This window comes from Convolutriloba macropyga, unplaced genomic scaffold (genome assembly GCF_964194025.1).
Source record: "Convolutriloba macropyga unplaced genomic scaffold, txConMacr16.3 SCAFFOLD_4363, whole genome shotgun sequence".
Classification (NCBI taxonomy): domain Eukaryota; kingdom Metazoa; phylum Xenacoelomorpha; order Acoela; family Convolutidae; genus Convolutriloba; species Convolutriloba macropyga.
Genome location: NW_027451880.1, coordinates 1 through 19315, shown reverse-complemented (window position 1 = coordinate 19315; position 19315 = coordinate 1). Strand labels below are relative to the sequence as shown.

Genomic DNA, 19315 nt, shown 5'->3' with positions numbered 1-19315 from the left:
GACGTTGCACAGCCATGAGGCATACTCACAGGCATGACCCTGATTTGACACATAGCCCTGTATGGTGATATGGTCCATGGTGTAATCATATACAGTACCATTATATTGAGGACAGGTGAGTTAGAGTTTGCAGCGCCCTAGCCAGCTCTCCACCTGCACCTCACTCATCGAAGTTTCACAACTGCTGATGCCAAGATGGCAGCCGGCAGCAGCCCGGCCGCCCCAGCCCGCCCCGCTGCATGTGCACGCATGCATCTTGGAGTGCCTCTTGCTTAGTAATCTTCTGCTGAAGATCGTGGAGATATGCACTGGTATGTACACCGGTGTACGCGGAGCTGAAACTGGTGTGTCTTTTGCTGGCCATCACCGGATCACAGTCCTGTATAGCTACTGCTGTCCACTGACAATTGCAGTGTATCTGTATAGCACATGTAATCACTGTCCCACGAAATCCAGCTAGGCCACAGTAGCTTTCCAATCTCAGCTAGTGGGCATGTTTACACATTCCATCGGATATATATGTATGCGCGTGTGCCCTCATGCTTGTCGGTTGAAGGTCCGTATTGCCTTGGGCAGCTACTGTAGTGGCTCCAGTCTCGTGAGTCTCCTGGCTGGCTTTTTAACAAATCCCCTCGTATGACTACGAGTACGAGTATGTATTTCAAATTCTCGCCTTACTGATGTAAATCGGCCAGGGCTTTATCTTCCATTCTGATCGATGTTTCTTATACCCGCGCTCCTCGACCTGGAGAATCAAGCATATATTGTACATGTATGCATGCGCATACGGCCGGTGCCACTCGTACTACTACAAGTATTGTCGCAATGTACGCGCACACATGTCGCACAAGCATGCCGCGCTGCATGCAAGATGTAATCTGATTTCCGACTCCCATCCCGGTACGACATATAAACGAAATCTACACGATACAACTCTGAGAGTAATGACGTGTGCTCTCGAAATATGAGAGTGCGCGCGAGACGAGTGCGCTGCCACGCGGGAACCCGGCCAAACGAAGGCCCCACTCTGCAGTCTGCAGTCTGCACTGCTGTATGCACCGGCCGATTCCTGCGTGCCCCGGCCAAAGTACAGCTAGGTATTGAGCGCAGTGAGCGGCGAACGATCTCCCTTGACGGATCAACCCTCGTGCCGAGGGCGGTCAAGCTTCCACAACAGCCTACAAGCTGGGCAAGACAGCTCCGACTGTCGGAAGCTCTGAGGATTCGTGGGAAGGCCGGTCATCGTCGCTAGAGGTGAGCACGTTAGGGATCTCTGGCCGAGACCCTCCCGGTCAGCCACTCGGTCAGCCGCTCCACCCAGGGCCGCTCACTCCTAAACCCCTCGAGATGGGCGGTAGGTCACAGGCTGCAGGCCTGCTTCTTGTCCTGGCACTTGCAGCATGCGCCTCCTCTATGCAACCCTGGACTGCTCCTGCATTCGTGTGGGGCAACACCAACCACCTGAAGTGCGGCAGGACGGGCGAGACGTCAAGGGTCACGTACGAGGCAAGTACCCCCCCCCCCCCCCCCCCCCCCGGTGAATATCGTTCCTTCCTTTACCTGAGCACCATACCTTCGAAAGGGACCTCTATCTGGATTTTGGAAAGCACTCCTGGCACTTGCCACATGATGGCCTGTCCAAATGCAGAAGGGAGTGAGATCAGCTTTATGCTCTCTGTCGCATCGTCGGCAGCCTAGCGAAGCATCGCCACAGGACTTTGGTGGCATACCCCTCTCGCTATGCTCCTCTCCTTATGGGAAGCGAACAGTCTGTCAGCCAGTGTCGAAAATGTTGAGATTCAGGCATGTACAGGCAGTCACTCTGCATTCTCCTGGCTGAGCCCCTGATTCGCACGGCCGTTGCATAGGTGCGAGCTGCCGAGTTCTGGGGAGGTGACTTTATCCAAGCGCTTCTAGGCGGCAAGCCAAGCAGTGATACATCGCTGTTTGTGAATCCAGAGGTGGATAGCAAACCAGAGGTTCTCACCGTCTTCCTGGGCAGCAAGGTAGGGTGCCACCGCCTTGCCTTTTCCAATGCGTGTGGGCTGCTAGGTTTCTGTCCTGACCCTGCTGTATCTGCCCGCTGCCCATAGCTGCAGACAAGTGATCTGGCGAAGCTTAGCGACACACAGGAGCTTCGGCCCCTGCAGAATGCGCTGTCCTCTGCTTCCTCCTCTCTGTCAGTTCCCCATGTGGATTTCAAGGTAATGCAGCACAATTGCCCTCACCAGTGCCAGTGCCGCCCTGCTCTCTCAGAGGTTCATGTTGGCTGACTCTGCAATTGCTTTGCACTGGCAGGCGGGCTCAGCATCCCTACTGCAGAGCTTTTCTGCCGCCACAAATGCCATTGAGGGCGCTCAGCTGGACTTAGTTGGGCCATGCTCTCCTGAATCGCCTTCCCCTCTGTCAAAGGACGGGTTGGCTGCTGCTGTCAAAGGGCTGACTGCTAACTCAACGCACGTGCTGCTAGTGTGCGCTGACACTGCTGGGGACGTCACCGAGGAAATGGACATGTTCGCATCCCTTACGGTGAGTGTGTCTGCTGGAGTTTTTCGGCCACGCCTTGCAATCATACACAGCTTGCTGAAGAGTGCTTTCCTCAGGCCGAGCTGGACAGTCTGGAGCGCCCCAACATGGTGATGTACATGTCACAGCCATCGCCTTCGCGCCCCTCGGCCAGGGTGATGATGGAACAAGTGCAGAAGAAGTGCGACGGCGAGTGCATGGTGTGTGTCGGCCGTTGGGCCATCCTGCCCATGCCAATGAACAGCAGCACGAGCCTCCCTTTGCCTGCCACAGGCTCTGCACGAGTTGAGCAAGGTTGACGTCTCTGTGTTTGTTTGTGCCCCATTTTCCACAGGCATTCGTGTATGCAATCGAAGCAGCCATTATTCTCCTCATCGTCCTCGTGGCGGTCCTTCTTGGTAAGGATGCTGCCCGGCAAATCATCAGGGCCACCTGTCTCACGTTTTCTAGTTGGAGACTCCCTTGGGAGGCTGCTGCAGTGCTTCCCAAGTGCCTGCTCCCCCCCCGTGTCGGCAATTGCTTTTACATTTCTCGCTGAGTTATACCTCACTACTCTCGTACTCTGCAATGTGATGCCAGGTATGACGTGCCACAACATGCTGGATGCCCCGTCCAAGTTCGAGGTGCCCAAGCAAGAATGAACCAATAGCCCTGTGTGCCTGTAACTTCAAGCAGTGTAACCAGATTCTTCAATCCACATGTGCTCATCGCAGCCTTTATTGCAGCACATTTCACCGCAGGAAGATGTGGATGATGATGTGGTGATTTTGAACTGCCCGCATGCGAGGACCCCATTTGCGATGCCAAATCTCCTTCGCAGCTATGATGGGTGTAAGCTCTCAGCTCATGCCCCAAAACAAATTCCGGGCGCTCGCTTCAACCGCAGTGGGTTGCACTTTGGCGCTGGTGAATTCCGGGGCGGCAGCATCAAGGCCGACTTTGGGATCATTCGTGCCATGCACGGGCAGTCGCCTTTGCTTAGAAAATGGATTGTACATCAAATGGAGACATGCAACACCGCAGTCAGCTCCGGAGCGATGTGGCACCCACCGGCTCATGCACAGGCCTGGGTCGCCCCTCATCAGCTGGGGCCGCTCACAGGAATCAAAGAGGTTGCACATAAGGCTGACCCACAGGGCAATGACTCGAGCATGTGAACCTGCATGCATAACCCGGCACATTCACTGTTCTTGACTGCAGAGGACCAGCAATGCTACCGGACTACTTCATGGCACATGCAGGTCTGAATCATCATCATGCATTAGGGTAGAGGGAATGGGTACCATTGGCCTGCATAATCGAACACACCATATCCCAACCAGGACCCGATGTGTCCAGGCTGCAAGCACGGTGCTGCCCCACACCCAGCTGTAGGAATGCATCTGTGTGCAAGCATGATGTACGTAGCTCGCTGTTTACATCAGTTTGCTCTTCTGCAAGAAACATGTGTTGGGCTTCAGCAAAGCCACCTGCTGGCCTAACACATGCTGACGGGGAGACTAGCTTGAATGGCCTGGGGTTGCAGTATAGTTCGATCGATTTTGGACAAACTCATTATTCGCTATAGCAAGAAGAGTGCAAATGACCGCAACGTTGTAGGAATATGATTGAATTGCTCCTGTTCAAGCGATGTAAGAAATGCAGTTGGGTTAATTGACGTTTCGTATTGCTGCACAGAAGTACGAGTATGAGGCTGAAATTATGGGATAAAGCCATGCGCTGACAGGCCACTGATGATGCATTGACTAGCTCGTGCTGGAACAAGCGTGACAGGCCCACATGCTCGTGTACGTTCTTCGGGCGCCTCGCTGCAATCATGCAACGTGCGTGAATTAGGCCTGTAGCATGTGACTTGGGTGTGTCTGCAAGCCATCCTTTGCAAGATTCAAACAACCATGGGCGCGTCCATTTGCGAGCAGTCATTGTACGACCCAAGCCAAGTTCAACTGGGTGCACATGGCCGGCATCCCTTCCTCCATTCTGACGTCAACATAAATGACAAGGGAGTATTTCATTTTACAGCTTTGGTGCACATAAAATACGGTCCGGGCAATTTGCAATAGCTTACTCTGCAGCGCTGCCATATCGCCAAGTGCAACGCTGAGCATTTTCCTGTACGCTGCAATCTGGCGCCGGCCAATGCACCCATCTGGTCTCCTGTCCTTCACACTTTCTCACATTTTCATTTGAAAAATTACCACTGATTACTATTCATTTCCTTCATGCTATTGATCACTGCATGGTGAACAACTGGTGACATCCCTGGCTGCACCGTGTATATGACTGCTGTGTCGATGCAAGTGGCAAGGCTGGTCATCAATCATGTATGAATCGACATCACCTGGGATCGATGGCGCTATACAGCAGTCATTGTCCTGAGCTGGCCTGATCCTATCTTTGATCACGCGCACCCTGTGCCATGTGAGCGGCGCTGCAAATTTTCCACCACTTCCCTGACCGCGCTAGAGTTTTACTTCATGCGTATGATATTCGCGACGATGGGATACAGGACTTGAAGCATCTGACCAGACTCACGGCTCACCAAGCTATCTTTGATCGGGTGCTCCCGCATCCACTCCCGTGGCCTTCAAGCCATCTCGCAGCTTCCCTCCATTAGTGAGCTCGACTCCAGCAGTGCCTACAGCAGCGGCATCACAGATGACGCACTTGCTTATCCCCAGTGCATATGTCTCGCCTCAAGTCCATTGACCTTGGTGGCTGCGACAGGCTGACTGATGCCGGTATGCGAGCTCTCAGCCCGTTCACGTCTCTTACACGGGTGTCGCTCAGCCAGTGAGGGCGTTGCTGTTCTTCCTGCTGAAAGGATGGTGTCTCTATGGCTCAGCGGCACAGATGTCCGGAACCTGCAGGTGCTGGGGCGGTTCGCCTCACAGCTGAGGATGCTTAATTCCATTCCCTGCCATTCTCTGGCAGATGCTGATCTGAAGTGGCTGCTGCCGTTGGTGCAGCTCTGATACCTGAAGTTGTCAGACGGAAGATGTGATTTAGCGGGGACAATTTGACCAGCGCCGGCGTCTCCATGCTCACAGATCACCTCCGCCATCTTTTGACAGTTGACATGTCCTTTCCCAGCAACCCTTCGCCCGCGTTCGATGAGAAGCTGAGGTTTTGAGCCTACAGCAGCTCTGCGCGCAAGGCGCACTTGAACCTCTTGGGTGGGCTGACCACTGCTTGATGGATGTCCACCTCACCGCTAGTCATAGAATAGTTCAGTCTGCCGCGGCAGGTTGCATCCTCGAGCAGCTGTCGAGCATGGCAGTGCTGGAGATGTCAGCTACATTCTTCGAACGCTTTGCCTGGGGGAGGCAAGTTGCGCTCCTGCTGTTGCGTTGTCACGAGATAAATCATGGCAACTGCAGGACATCACCGTCATGCACGAAGCAGTCATTACGCCTGATTGCCATGGCCAAAGGAAGCAATCTCTATGTATGAAAAGAGCGCGTTGCGCTGGCCCTAGGGTATCTGCTCACATGCACCGGCAATGAGGAAGCTGTTCATGGCTTGTGGTAGTGGTTCATGCGCAGGAAGACATGGTGCGGCAGCAGTCGTGATGTGCATGCCGACACCTATCCTGCTGTTAAACAATTCGAGTAACACAGGCTGTGCAATCAGAAGGTACATCCCGGTGCATGCACAAGATGTCACATATCATGAAGTTGGTATTGACTACTGACCAGACCATAGCAGATACGGTACTGCCAGTGTTGGAGGCGTGAGGATAAATCAAGTATTACAAGCATGTAGCTATCCTTCAACAATCGGCAAGGTAAGCTCAAAGCTCAATACACTATCTAGGTATGACAACAAATATTGAAGCAAATCAAATGAGTGTGTAGTATATACGAAGGAACTGAGGGCCCACAGTGTTTCAACAAAAGTATATATATGTATGTACAACAAGTGCCACCCAACCCTCTGGCGATAGCTAGGAACAAGTGGCTCAGCGTGAGGCAGACCTATCGGTTAGCCGTAAACGCTTAGTGACTTATTCGAAGGATTCCAGCATGGGTGAAAATCTGAATTGGAATGAACATGGTCCGATGGTTCGGTGGCGGTCATTATGGCCTTGTGCACGAAATGTCTGAAGATTCTTCTCGTCAAATCGCACAAGCCATGACAAAGTGGCGCATGACTCAGTAAGCATTGTGGACTCAATCCGATAGCCTAGCGCATGGTCTTGGCCTTTGTGGTCGACGGTTCAAAGGTCAGCACGAGCGAGGGCTTGACCACCTCTCTCTGCAGAACCTTAGGTGCAGGAGGAGCCTTACTGGAGACACTCTTGGTGTTCTCCTCCCATGGGTCTGCGTAGTTCTCTGGCAAGTTCTCCTTGTCAACTGTAGGTGTCCCATAACTGCCTTCTTTGGCTGCCCTCTCCTGCTGCCTGCGTTCAGAGCGCCTGAGGTGGGAGGGACTGCGATGCTTCTTCTGGTTGAATGTCATGCTGGGGTTCTTGGCATCATGTATGATTCGCTTCACTGCTGTCCTGCTCAAGTCAGGGTTGTAGTGCAACAACGCAGCTTCTGGAGTCGTAGGGGCACTCTGCAAGTTCCGAAACAACCAATGAGTTGGTTCAATGCTTGGGAAATTTCAGGGTACAGAATCACTTCGTGTTCTGCGGCAAAGTCGGGTGCGGTAGACGGACCTTATGGGACTTCGAGGCCGCGGTGGGAGTTCTAGTGGTCGGAGTGACAGTGCCACTGCCTCCCCGGTGGTATGAATATCCGCGGTCACTTGACGGGGTCACTGATTCCTTGTAGCACGAAGAAACAGAGGCAGGAGTGGATGGCTCGCTGTTCAATAGGTTGTCAGCCTGGAGCAAGACAGCGGTGTTAGAGGCCGGCGTGCAGGGTGCAGCAAGTTTGACAAGCGGGTCTGTTTTTGGTAAGTGGCACCTGGGAGTGCATACCTGAGAGGTTTGAAAAGGAGAGAAGCCCTTGCGAGGAGTAGTGTACCGGTCGCCAAGGCGAGGATCATTACGGCCGGTGGGCGGCAGACAGGGGCTTCGAAGAGAAAAGGCGCTGGGGGGGGAGCTATCCAGCGGCGAGGACGGACCCGTCAGGGGGCTGACCGGCGGAGTGAACCGGGACGAGACTGACTCCGGGGAGGGTGCAGTGCACTGCTGCTTGCGAAGCCGGGGCGGAACATACTTGCCAGCTGCAGCAAATTAGACCAGAACAGTCAGCACATATACATTCCGCAAAGCACTGGGCAGACCGCGAGGTGGTTTGGGCAGACTGCAGGGAAACGTGACAGGAGCCTGGTGGATCAGTGCAGTGGAATGCATAGGGTTTGGTCAGGGTTGAAACAGGGGCGTCTTACATGACGGGGCAGGAGACGCCCGAGTGCCGGCGGAACGTGGGGGGAGGACACCATGAAACCGATCGAAGGATGAGACGTCGCTGCCAGGTGTTCGGAAGGGGCTGACGTCATATTGCCTTCTGGGCGGGGTGTTGAGGAGGGACGGCGCGGAGGAGAGCGCGGGCCGCTGTGGAGAGGCTGGACCGGCGTCAACTTCGCGGTCGTCGTTGTTGACATGGTTGAGCCAAGACTGGAAAGACCCGGGCCGCTCCAGCGAGACCGGGTCCCGGTTCTCCTGGTCCCAGTCGACACTAGGCGACGTCCTGTCCGAGGATAAGGACAGGTTCACCACGGCAGCTTGGAGGTCAAGCACATCTGCTGCTGACATTATCTCAAGACGCGTTGAGACTGGTGGAACAGTCCTGGGTACGTTCAAAAACTCCAGTCTGCGAGTGCACGACGAGATCAAAGGTAGCCAAACCCCGCAGAGACTCAAACTTCCACAAGCGGAAGCAAGAGACTATGGATGGCGCCGCGGTTGCTGTTGTAAAGGCGCCGAGGTCCTGTGGCACGTTCCCGGCTGCGGAACTCCGACTGGCGTCAGAGCCTGGCCTGGTGCTGTCCCGATCTGGTTTCTGCTGAGTTTAGTGCCCCCTTACCAGGGAATGCGCGTCAAACACCGAAGCAAGGACAACCAGGCGAGTTGGAGGACTGTGTTGTGGAGAGAAATGAGCGTGCCAAAAACGTCGATCCCACAGTTGAATGCGAGTCTAATGTCAAAATCACCCACTACAGCAAGTGCCAGTGAGTGACGGAAGCATGCAAGGTTATGCTCGAAGGTGTGAGGGGGCATGCCCGAGTGATCGAACGCGATCTATAATATAGCGCTACCAGGCCTGGCTGGCGGCATTGGGCTGTCTGCGACTCTGCGTGCCAGCCATCCGCCGGAGCCTCCCGGCCGGTTTCTCGGCTGGGCTGGAATCTGGATGGACTACGAGTACTGTACGAGTACGAGTATGGAGGAAGGTATCTCCTACTCCACTAGGTACTTTTCGGTAGGTATCTCGGTAGGAGGTAGGAGATACTTGTGGGCACTATTAGGGACTAGCAGTACGTAGGGGCCTACTACCTAACCTAAATATATTATTATTGACAGGTATTGACTATTGACCACGGACCCTGCCTGGTTTGGCAGACTGTTTTTTTTTCACCCCCGGGAGAGTTTGACAAACTACAGTACGAGTAGGTAGGTAGGGTACCTGTACCTACAGCCTCCACAGTTCAGATGTTTTTTAGATCCCCACGGCCGGACCCGGCCGGGCGGCCGGCCAGACGCGGAGACGGCTGTCAGAATGTAAACTCTACGGCTGTACCCCTGCGTAAACCTTCGTACCAGCTACCGTGAAGTTACGCGCTAATACACCACACCACGCGACACACACACTCTCCTACCAGCCATCCCACATCTCCTAGACCTGACTTCTATAAATATAGCTGAACTGACCCTGTATACACAACCTGACATCCTGACAACCAGACAACCTGAACAACACGATACGATGTAACAATCACTTCAGCCTAACTGGCTAGCGCCCACCTGCATACACTCAGACACACATTTTGACATGGCTTCGGAGCAGGTTTATCCCTGGATTTATCCTGAGAACTGATGACTCGCCTACAAGACACTGTCGCTATGGACTCTCAACCACCTGGACGGCCCCCTGGGTCTTCCTAGCTATGCTAACGTCACAGGATCGATACTTTCTTCTACCTGAACCTCTGACGCCTGGACCTCTTGATCTTCCGCTGCCGTCATTCTGAACTGAACATTCTGGACACTGTCTGGACATCCTGGACAAGACCTGGACTTCCCTTGCGGACACTACCTGGACTTCCCTTCTGGACAGACACGACCCGGACTTCGCTGGACCGACCGACACCTGGACATTCCATCTGGACGGACTTGGACATTCTGGACTGAAACTGGACCGACCCGCTCTATACTCGCTCATCCTGCGGAAACGCACCATCGCTCAACCTCGCTCAACCTCGCTTACCATCGCCGACTCTGGCAACGACTCCAACAGCCCTGGCCTCTCTCTCTGGCCACGTTCATCGCTAAACGCAACGATCGTCGACACTCGACTCAGCAAACGCTCTCTTCTCGCTCAACGTCTACACTCCCCACTCCTTTTTCGTCTTTCCCTCACATCTGCCCATCATTCACCACAGAAGTCTCGAACGTACCCCTGTACACCCAATACTCCCCCAACGTACACCCATTCACCCAATACTCGCGTACCCTATCATTTTCGAATTCCCTGAAAAACGTACCACCTACGCCGATACTCCGCGGTTTACTCGTGCTACAGCCGAGCGGGGGTGTCAGAATGTAAACTCTACGGCTGTACCCCTGCGTAAACCTTCGTACCAGCTACCGTGAAGTTACGCGCTAATACACCACACCACGCGACACACACACTCTCCTACCAGCCATCCCACATCTCCTAGACCTGACTTCTATAAATATAGCTGAACTGACCCTGTATACACAACCTGACATCCTGACAACCAGACAACCTGAACAACACGATACGATGTAACAATCACTTCAGCCTAACTGGCTAGCGCCCACCTGCATACACTCAGACACACATTTTGACAACGGCAGCTTGGCTTGTCCATATATTTAATCCATATCCCGTATCCGTCATCCGCGTGTAGGGTACAAGTAGCGACTCTCGTACGGACTCCTTACGTGTGGTACTGTAGGACTGGTAGGGTACCCTCTAGCTCTAGAGGGTAGCTAGCTAGGTGTACGAGTATATATACTATATAGAGGTATGCCAGGTGTAGTACTCGTACTACACATAGTAGGAATTTGGAACAGAGCAAGTGGGCGGAATTAAATTCGCGACTACCGTATCCGTAATAGTATACTGATGCTATCATGGCCTCCGAGCTATGATATTGTATTCGGTATTGTAGTGTGAGCTGCACGAGTGTATCCTAACCGGACTGTACGTTATGTTGCCCTAATGGCTAATATGTCCCGTGTGAAGTCGGTTTGGCAGCATACACTGTACACGTCAGCACATGTCATATGGATTACTGATTAGGGACCGTTGAGTCCGTGGTTTGCGAAAGTCATGCGAAGAATCACATTGCTCCTGGCCAGTCCTGGCTGCAGAAATATCTGCAGAGTGCAGTCGGGAACGAGGGTGTCGGGACTCGGGTGATAAAATTCTGGATTGTGGATCTTGAGTCATGACTGGGTTCCTGAGGTATCCTATGTAGGTAGGGTGAGGTATCCTATGTAGGTAGGGTAGGGTAGACGTACGAGGGCAACCTGTATTTGGGCGAGCTCTCTCTAGAGGCTGCCGGCTGCGGATGGTGCTCGCCGCGGATCGATCATGCATGTACCCTACTCGTACTCGTACTCGTATAGTACCGGTATCCCCTATCCGGCCCTGCAAGTTCTGTAGCCCGGTAACAATATTCCTAAATTAACGTAACAACGTACCTACCCTACCCTACGTAACAATGGTCAATGTAGTACGTAGGGTACAGTGTACATGCACATGTGCGACACATGTACCGTGTACGCTAGTAGGGTAATAAGGGTACCATAATAATAGTCCATATCCATAATTTATAAATAATAGTAGGGGATACTCGTAGCCTGTCGTACTGTAGCATCAATAAATAATACAAGTGGCGCACGCACGGACACGGACCTTCCCGGGCCTCCGGCCCGGCCGGGCCTCCGGCCCGGCCTACTTAATTATTACAATATTAAGCTGAACGTGACAAACATACAAACATACAAACATACATACAAACATACAAACATACATACAAACATACAAACATACAAACTGACACCATTTCACTTTTAATTAATAAGGATTACCTCCTACTACTAGAGTCTACTACTACTAATAGAGATATAATAGTAGATAACATTATTTATTATAGTAGTACTAGCTAGTATCAATTTAATTACATGTACCATGTATCTCCTACCCACGTACCCACTATATCAGGAGGCATCTGCTAATATTCTGCTGTATTCGGGGCGGGTCACCGGATAATGGATATTCACCTGATCGACTGGTGCCTACTATGTTATTTATTATCCTTGCATACCAGATTGGTAGGGTAGGTACCTAGTACCTACCCTACTACTAACTACCTAATTATATAATTAAGGATACCTGTGGCATCCCGTACTCATACAATACGAGCATTATTAGGAAGACTTTCCTCTTTGTAGTTCATTATAAAATACTCGTACTGCAGTAGTACGTTGGAGTAGTACGTTAGATCTCTATAAAGTATAAACTAACATCAGTCAAGACTAAAGTACCGGTACTGGTGCCTACTGCCTACGTACCTACGTGTTAGCTTGTGGCGTACGCGGTACGCGCAAGAAGTACCCTACTTAGGCACCTACCCTACCCTTTAATTTTTTAAATTGTTGCGTGCTACATCGGCGATGTTGAGTCAGCTTCTGATGAAACGGTGTTCGTTAAATTCCGAAACGTCGTTTCTCAGTTGAAACGTACTACTCATAAGGCATATATACTGTATACACTGTACATGGGCCACGGAATCTTAGTACTCGTAGTACTTTGCCGGATTTCGAAAACAGCATTTAATTTCTCCCGTCACCTGGGGGTGTTAAAAAAAAATGTAGCTTTGATCATTTGACATTTGACATATCACGACTAGGCCTTCCTCCCCGGGGGTGAAAAACAAAAAAAAAAATCACGAGTAGGCCACGATGACTGACCTGTCTGGTTTAGGTCCCCCTTCAGTTCCCCCCCCCCCCCCCCCCCCCCCCTCTCTTTGGACAAGTTTTTTTGAGATTCGGCATCCATCCTACCCTAGGTGGGGTAGGCCCTACTCTACGAGTACCAAGCACAGTATATTACTACTGTAGGACCAACTATCTCTACCACCCAGCAGGCAGCCCCGACGCGCAGCGCTGGCAATTTATGCACCAGGTCAGTGCAAGTATACTGTATATCCCTCTACTTGGCACTGCAGTGTACAGTACGCGGTAGCTCCAGAGCCCAGATTCTCCACCCCCCCCCCCCCCCCCCCCCCCGGCGCACCTGCATAGAGAACTGTAGCGCTGCCACCTGACATCGGTCATAGCTGATATGGTCCACAGCCTCCGGGCCTACCATCAAACTCCGCAACTGAGGGGCACACCGCACACAGGGCAATCGCAGTCCCTGATCCACAGGCTGGATCAAGATCACCCTCCAGCAGTACCGCCAGAGGCATCTGCCTGTGTTGGCATCACAGTTTGTGCTCTCTGATACACTTGCCGGGGAGCAAAAAACACTCAGAGGTAGTTAGGTCAACGGCACAGCCATTTCAGATCAGTATCGCCCGCCATGAGCGAGCTCGCGGTCATCACAGAGCGCCGTGCAATGCGGGAGTTCAGTCGAGCCTGCAAGCGTGTGATGGCAAGAAGGTTGCACTGGTCCCAACGATGGTGCGTGAACTAGGGGTCCAGGCAGATGCAGCCCACAGCCACTTCGACGCACCACCCTTCTCTTTCGAATGACGTTGCATTCTGGCCTTCCCCAGGCGGGGGCCCTGATATGTTCTGCTGTCTCTCCTTCTTCTACCCATCCCATCCTACCTCGCCACCATCCCGTCACAAACCCGACCCCCCTCCCCCCCTATCGCCGCATGCTCGGCTATCCTCCTCATTTTCCCCAGCTCTCCTCATTTTCACCAGCCCTACTCCCCATCCCACCATCTGTCGGCCCTCTGCTCCTTAGCCCCATATATACCACCATGCACCTTTGCAAGCGGCATCATCAGCCTTGGCATTTGGCCATGCTTGCTTCGTAGAAGACAAGCCAAGTTGCAGTTCCTGGCTGTCTGCACCCCACACCATGGCTCCTTCTCCAACGCAGCTGGCTCATCCCCATGTGTACTGTACCCCTAGTACCATACCCTGTCTTGTGTGCAGATTCCCTGTGTTGCCCCTTGCCAGCTCGCTCCTCGCAAACATCATACAAATCCCCGCAGTCACAGAGGAAGCCGCAACTCACCCGCATGTTTTCTTGGCCGTGAACTTGCCAGGGATACCTTCACGCGGGGCACCTGTCCCTGGTGGAGAGCGCCAGAAAGTGCGCAGATGTGGTTGTGGTCTCTATCTACGTCAACCCCACACAGGTGAGCCAATTGGGTCTCACCTTTCAGCAGCCAATGCTTTACTGCCATTGACACTTCCCGCCGGTCATGTTGAGGCCTTTCTTGCACCGCATGCCAATGGACGCGAGGATTATTATGCTTCCTTGCGCCAATGCCGAGCCGAGGCGTTGCTAAGAGTTTCTCTGTTCTGGGCTGGGGTGACAACAATTCTCAGTTCCGTGTGGGGGAAGACTTTGATGCTTACCCGCGAGACGTTGAAGGCGACCGCGAGAAGCTGAGGGCCGTGGGAGTCGATGTTGCGTTTGAGCCACCAAGCCTATACACGCCTGGTAGGAGCGGCCCCAGCCCCTCACCACGCTATGAACCCGGGGTGCTGCCATCCGTTCAAAGCTGTTGTCTGGGTTGGCCGCTCAGATCGCCCGCTTTCCACCCTCCGACACACTCCACATCTTTCCAGCCTTTCGATGACCGATACTGCTCACTATTTCTCTCCCTCCACAGCACCGACGCAGGCATCTACAAGTTTTGTCGTAGGGCAGGACGGCCATACTCCTGGAGCTCACGAGACCTTTGTCCAGGTGAGCATCCCATGTCTGCCAGACAGGCACATTTTCTGCCGGGAAGTTTGACAGGACCAAGGGCAGCCCTGTTCCTTCCTGCACTCGCTCAACGTGCTTCATTTGTATGCGCTACCCAAATTCCCAACCCTCATCCAACCCCACCTTCTCCCTCCGTCTCACTGTTATCTCCCCTCTCCCCTCCCTCCCTCTCCCTCCCACTGTGCCAGGATCGCGCGCACAAGGTGCCGTGCATGGAGCCAAGGCTAATCTGTGCTTGTCTGCAACATTTGTATCCCTTCACCATCCTCATGCTTCCTGACAATCCACTTGCAGGTGGAGGAGCTGCAAAAGGGACTCTGTGGAATCACACGCCCACACTTCTTCCGGGGGGTAGCAACGGTGAATTCACAATCCCCCCCCCCCCCCCCCTCTCCACGAATGTTGCCATGTGACCGAGTTGTCCTCTTCTGATGCAGACAAGTTCAAACCAGCCGAGGCCTGTGAGTGGCTGTAGCCTGCATAAGGAGTCATTGCAGGGCTATGTTGTGCCGCTCATGTCTGCTTGCACGAGCACTCTCTGTCCTTCAGCCACCTCTGAATCCCATCTTCCCCCCGCCCGGTCCGTTTGTTCTTACTCTACGGCCCCCTTACCCAGAGAATCCTACCTTCTCTTCTGATCCCCTTTTCTTTTCTGTCCATTCACGCATCCTTCATGCTGCTTGCACTTGCAGATCTGCACGAAGCTGTTCCACATTGTCGAGCCTGATGTCGCTGTGTTTGGCCGGAAGGACTACCAGCAGTGGCGCATAATCTCCAGGATGGTAAGCCTGCGTTGCCGCACAGCCTTTCGCAAGGGTCTGCCTCTTCTCCACCACGGCACTGTCATCTCAGTATTTGCCGTTCAAGCCCCCCCCCCCCCCCCCCCCCCGGCCCCCGCGCGTGCACGGACCTGGTGGCCCGGGCTTTAGACGTGGGAGCTGGGAAGGGACTCGCAGCGGAATCTGAGCTTTGGCATGCGACAGTGTCCTCCTGACTGATTCGATGGCTGTGACAGGTGCGGGACCTCGACTTCGACATCGAGATTATCGGCATGCCCCTCAAGCGCGAGGAGGATGGGATTGCCATGAGCAGGTGTCCGGCCCATCTCCTTCTCCATCCCCAGTGCCTCCCGGCCAGATATCAAGCCACTCCGAACCATGCCTCCGTACCCGCCGCTATCTCGTTTGCACTGTGTGTGTGTGTGTGTGTGTGTGTGTGTGGAGCCTGCTGGGGCGCGAGGCGGGGGGGGGGGGGGGGGGGGCAAAGATTAGTCTTGCGAAAGGAACTGAACAGTGATTAAAGGGTGTGTTGGCAGGGTGGGATAGCGAGGCAAGGAGAGCAACCCTGGAAGGGGGGGAATGAGGGGAATATGTATACCTATGCTCAACTCACATGTGCTCAGCTGAAGGCAATAGGCTGACTACGTGGTTCGGGTGCAGTCGAAACGTGCGCCTGACCCCAGATGAACGCAAGCGGGCTCTCTCGATCAGCAAGGGCCTCAAGGTGAACCGTCTGTTGTTGCTCATGCTTCCGCGCCACCACCGCCACATCCCAGCTGTGGCCTCCTTTGGCACCTGAGAGCCTGACCAGCGTTCCCCACTTGCTGTGCGGTCACAGTGGGCGCAGGCTGCGGTTGCCGAAGGGGTGACGGAGGCGCCCACGATCCGAACCAAGATTGTCAACATGATAAGCGAGGCGGGCGGGACTGTTGACTACGTGGAGGTGCTGTCCTGTGTGCCTGCACTCAGTTCCCTGTCAAACTACGCCTACTCGGCCTCTGCACTGGCACAGGCGATGTATCCCATGAGGGATGGACATGGCGAAGAGAAGCCCTGGAGTGCGGGAGGATGGGGCAGAGGGGAGGCAACAGAGGGAGAGAGAGAGAGAGAGAGAGAGAGAGAGAGAGAGAGCCCTGCGTGGAGGTATCAAATTGAACAGGGAAGGGCACTCGGAGGCGGATGCACCTTCGTTTGCGTGAGCTTCGAGGGGCACCTCCGTTTGCGTGAGGCCGCCTCGTTATGACGGGAAGTGCACTCCTGGGCTGCATGCTTGCAGATTTGCCATGCCGAGAACCTCAACCCAGTGGACGCCTTTGGGCCTCAGGACACCATTATCGCCATTGCTGCCAAGTTTGGCAGCGTGCGGCTGCTGGACAACATTGAGATCGCTAAGGACCCCGCAGCGGCAGCATAGGCCTGCCTTGAGAATACGGCAAGCGATGCATGCCGATGCATTAAGACAGTGAAAGTTCCCATACAGCCCAGGAGCAGGCCTAGCGCTTCTTCCTAAGGCTGACACCATGACAATTGCGCTTCCCAAGTTTTCTTGAGTTTGAATTGCACAACCAAAGTGACGGAAGGCGCTCGTACCCGTGTGGACAAGGAGTGCTTGTTGCACAGCAGCTTTAGATGCATATGCCTAAGGTCGTTCACATGTTGAGAAGGCACAATACAATCTGCTCCCCCAGCGCTCCGCGCCGCTTCGCTCCTTGGATGTCGGGAAGCAATCCTTGTAAGCTGGCAATTCGGTGCTTCTGGCCATGTGTGCACCCGCGGTCATTCCCCAGTGCATAACATACGCTGGCTATTATCTGTCCCCAGTAAGATGGGGGCAGCCACATTGGCCGCTGCATGTTTTGATGTCGCTAGTCAGATTAGGACAAGCAAGGCGCGTGGTGGCCACAAGCAGGATGGGCACCCATGTTGGTGCAGACGTTGTCTCCGTACTGGGTGAAAGATATGCACCTTGACAGTCAAACCTGCAATAAATAACAGAGTTCAGCATCAAATAAAAAACGTCACACATCACTGTACTCGTACGTACTCTAGACGAATTTCCCGGATGTAATTAATTCGTATCCCTACGTAATTCCCGGACGTAATTCCCTGCGTCCGGCTACTTTTATTTATACCGCTTGTACCCGTATAATAATTAATACGTGACTGTGTCACCTCTCTAGAGAGAGGGTAGGGTCGTAGGCTCGTAGCCTACGCGGCGCGGGCTCTGTCGCCGGCTAGATCTACAGCCTATCTATGAGCCTACCTACCTACAGCTACAGTACGAGTATCTCTACACTGTGTACAGTACGAGTAGGAGATATCTGTCCAGTGTCCAGTCGCCAGATCCATGATATGCAGTCAGAGTGAGTACGAGTAGCGAGTAGCGGGGAAGCGGGAAGTGTATGTATGGCTATCTCCAGAGAATAATACCTACTACTATTATGTACACGTTTAATTAAAGCTAGCAGTATTATAACCCCGGGTAACCAGGCTCGTACTACAAATAATAGGGGATACCATGATTTCTACGAAAACTTCCTATTTAGGAGCGGGTTCGGCGACGTAGGTTACGCGGGCTACGTAGGGTACCCTGCGCAAAAAAGCAATTTAATTGTACACGGTACAGTTGTACACGAATTGTCTAACTCTACGTGTAGTACACAAAAACGCTCCGCGGCTTGCCGCGGGTCACCGCGGCATCCAATGCAGACGCGCCTAGAGGAAAAAATGCAGATTGAAAGCACCTGCATCGAATGGGTAGCATGAATGTGGCCTTTTCACTAGTGTAATTACTATTGGTCTTCCCATCGTGTCTAATACAGGGTCCGAAAGTGTACGCTTCGCAAACTAAATGCACAACCATGTCCTAGTCAAGTACTGTTTCGCGATCATTTTACCGTCGTAATAAACGCAAAATTCTGTACTGTACGAGTACAATTCATGCGAACCATAGTTCACTTTTGAAATCGGGACTCCCGAAAGTACACCTGCAGTAAGGTGGTACTTAGCCTCGCGCGAAAGTGAAAAGTCGTCTAGGCTCGCCGTCACGCGCGGTGACGGTTGCGGCTGCCGTTGCCGTTACGGTTGCGGTTGCGGTTCGCGGTTCCGGTTGTGTGCTGAGATGCGTTTCCCAGAAAGAGAGAGAGAGAGAGAGAGAGAGAGAGAGAGACAGACAGAGAGCCTGGCGTTTCCCGGACATAGAATATACTACTACCTCACCCTTCCCCCCGCCCGGCCGGCCGGCAGGATCCCGACTGCCGGCCAGTGCCCACCCATGTCATCCTGACTCGGACTATATCCCAGGACTGTAGTCTGTACACTGGCAATTCCTGCGATTCCTGCGTTTCCGAATATATTCCTAGTATATTCCACGGGTTCCTTACATTCTAGCCGTACTGTACACTTTCGCGTTTCCTTAAGTACGTACCCTGACTACCCGGCTCCATATGTAAGGAGCGGTTTTGGGTTGAGGTATGACCGGAATAACCCGGCATCTCGTAAGTAGTAACTCGTACAGTATTTAGCCAGGCGCCACCGCGCCAGCGTAATGATCCTTGCATAATCCTCAATTTTCCAATCTGTACGTCACATAATTTGGATTACGAGTATGAAAACTAGTATCAATCCGGATGTTCCGCGATGTATCCCGGTATTTCGTTGTGTACTCGGAGAATTAGGCCGGGAAATTACGCAGATCCATTACGCGGATCCGGATCCCGGGCGGTTGCGAATTGCGAAAGTCACCTAATAAGGACATAATAGCGATACTTCGTGTACTGCAGTCTGCACTCTGCAGCCTGCAGGTAGGAGATAGCTAGCGATCCATGTCGAATTTCGATCGATCCCCGATCTATCGAGTATGGACATTTGCGAAGTAAATCGACATATGACACGATCGGGGGTTCTTTT

General features: G+C 53.2%; 3 protein-coding genes across 3 annotated transcripts; 2 read left to right on the top strand and 1 right to left on the bottom strand.

Moving 5' to 3' along the window:
• Positions 1–964: 964 nt before the first annotated feature.
• LOC142357029 (uncharacterized) lies at positions 965–3218 on the top strand. The gene is made up of 8 exons (XM_075408748.1): positions 965–1087; positions 1156–1506; positions 1869–2006; positions 2094–2204; positions 2299–2529; positions 2604–2726; positions 2861–2924; positions 3106–3218. Exons 1-8 carry the CDS (start codon positions 965–967, stop codon positions 3165–3167), a joined length of 1203 nt encoding a protein of 400 aa, XP_075264863.1. The 3' UTR covers positions 3168–3218.
• A 3096-nt stretch (positions 3219–6314) lies between these two features.
• LOC142357028 (uncharacterized) lies at positions 6315–8233 on the bottom strand. The gene is made up of 4 exons (XM_075408747.1): positions 7867–8233; positions 7454–7701; positions 7190–7357; positions 6315–7086 (listed from the first exon to the last, which is right to left on the bottom strand). Exons 1-4 carry the CDS (start codon positions 8231–8233, stop codon positions 6712–6714), a joined length of 1158 nt encoding a protein of 385 aa, XP_075264862.1. The 3' UTR covers positions 6315–6711.
• Positions 8234–13016: 4783 nt separating this feature from the next.
• On the top strand, positions 13017–17000 carry LOC142357027 (uncharacterized). Its single transcript, XM_075408746.1, has 11 exons — positions 13017–13163; positions 13241–13357; positions 13957–14049; positions 14243–14357; positions 14530–14606; positions 14922–14987; positions 15320–15409; positions 15643–15809; positions 16067–16130; positions 16245–16349; positions 16683–17000. The coding sequence occupies exons 1-11, from the start codon at positions 13017–13019 to the stop codon at positions 16818–16820; spliced, it is 1179 nt and encodes a 392-aa protein (XP_075264861.1). The 3' UTR covers positions 16821–17000.
• The last annotated feature ends 2315 nt before the right edge of the window (positions 17001–19315 follow it).

What these genes read in the sequence shown, in the direction of transcription:
- LOC142357028 (XM_075408747.1), bottom strand. Translation starts at nt 8,233, where the DNA reads ATGTCAGCAGCAGATGTGCTTGACCTCCAAGCTGCCGTGGTGAACCTG. An exon ending in CTCCTTTTCAAACCTCTCAG is followed by an intron (nt 7,358 to 7,453) that starts GTATGCACTCCC and finishes GTCTTGCTCCAG; the next exon opens with GCTGACAACCTATTGAACAG. An exon ending in CGGCCTCGAAGTCCCATAAG is followed by an intron (nt 7,087 to 7,189) that starts GTCCGTCTACCG and finishes CGGAACTTGCAG; the next exon opens with AGTGCCCCTACGACTCCAGA.
- LOC142357027 (XM_075408746.1), top strand. Translation starts at nt 13,017, where the DNA reads ATGGTCCACAGCCTCCGGGCCTACCATCAAACTCCGCAACTGAGGGGC. An exon ending in TCTACGTCAACCCCACACAG is followed by an intron (nt 14,050 to 14,242) that starts GTGAGCCAATTG and finishes AACAATTCTCAG; the next exon opens with TTCCGTGTGGGGGAAGACTT. An exon ending in GGACTGTTGACTACGTGGAG is followed by an intron (nt 16,350 to 16,682) that starts GTGCTGTCCTGT and finishes GCATGCTTGCAG; the next exon opens with ATTTGCCATGCCGAGAACCT.
- LOC142357029 (XM_075408748.1), top strand. Translation starts at nt 965, where the DNA reads ATGAGAGTGCGCGCGAGACGAGTGCGCTGCCACGCGGGAACCCGGCCA. An exon ending in CGTCAAGGGTCACGTACGAG is followed by an intron (nt 1,507 to 1,868) that starts GCAAGTACCCCC and finishes GCCGTTGCATAG; the next exon opens with GTGCGAGCTGCCGAGTTCTG. An exon ending in CCTCGTGGCGGTCCTTCTTG is followed by an intron (nt 2,925 to 3,105) that starts GTAAGGATGCTG and finishes ATGTGATGCCAG; the next exon opens with GTATGACGTGCCACAACATG.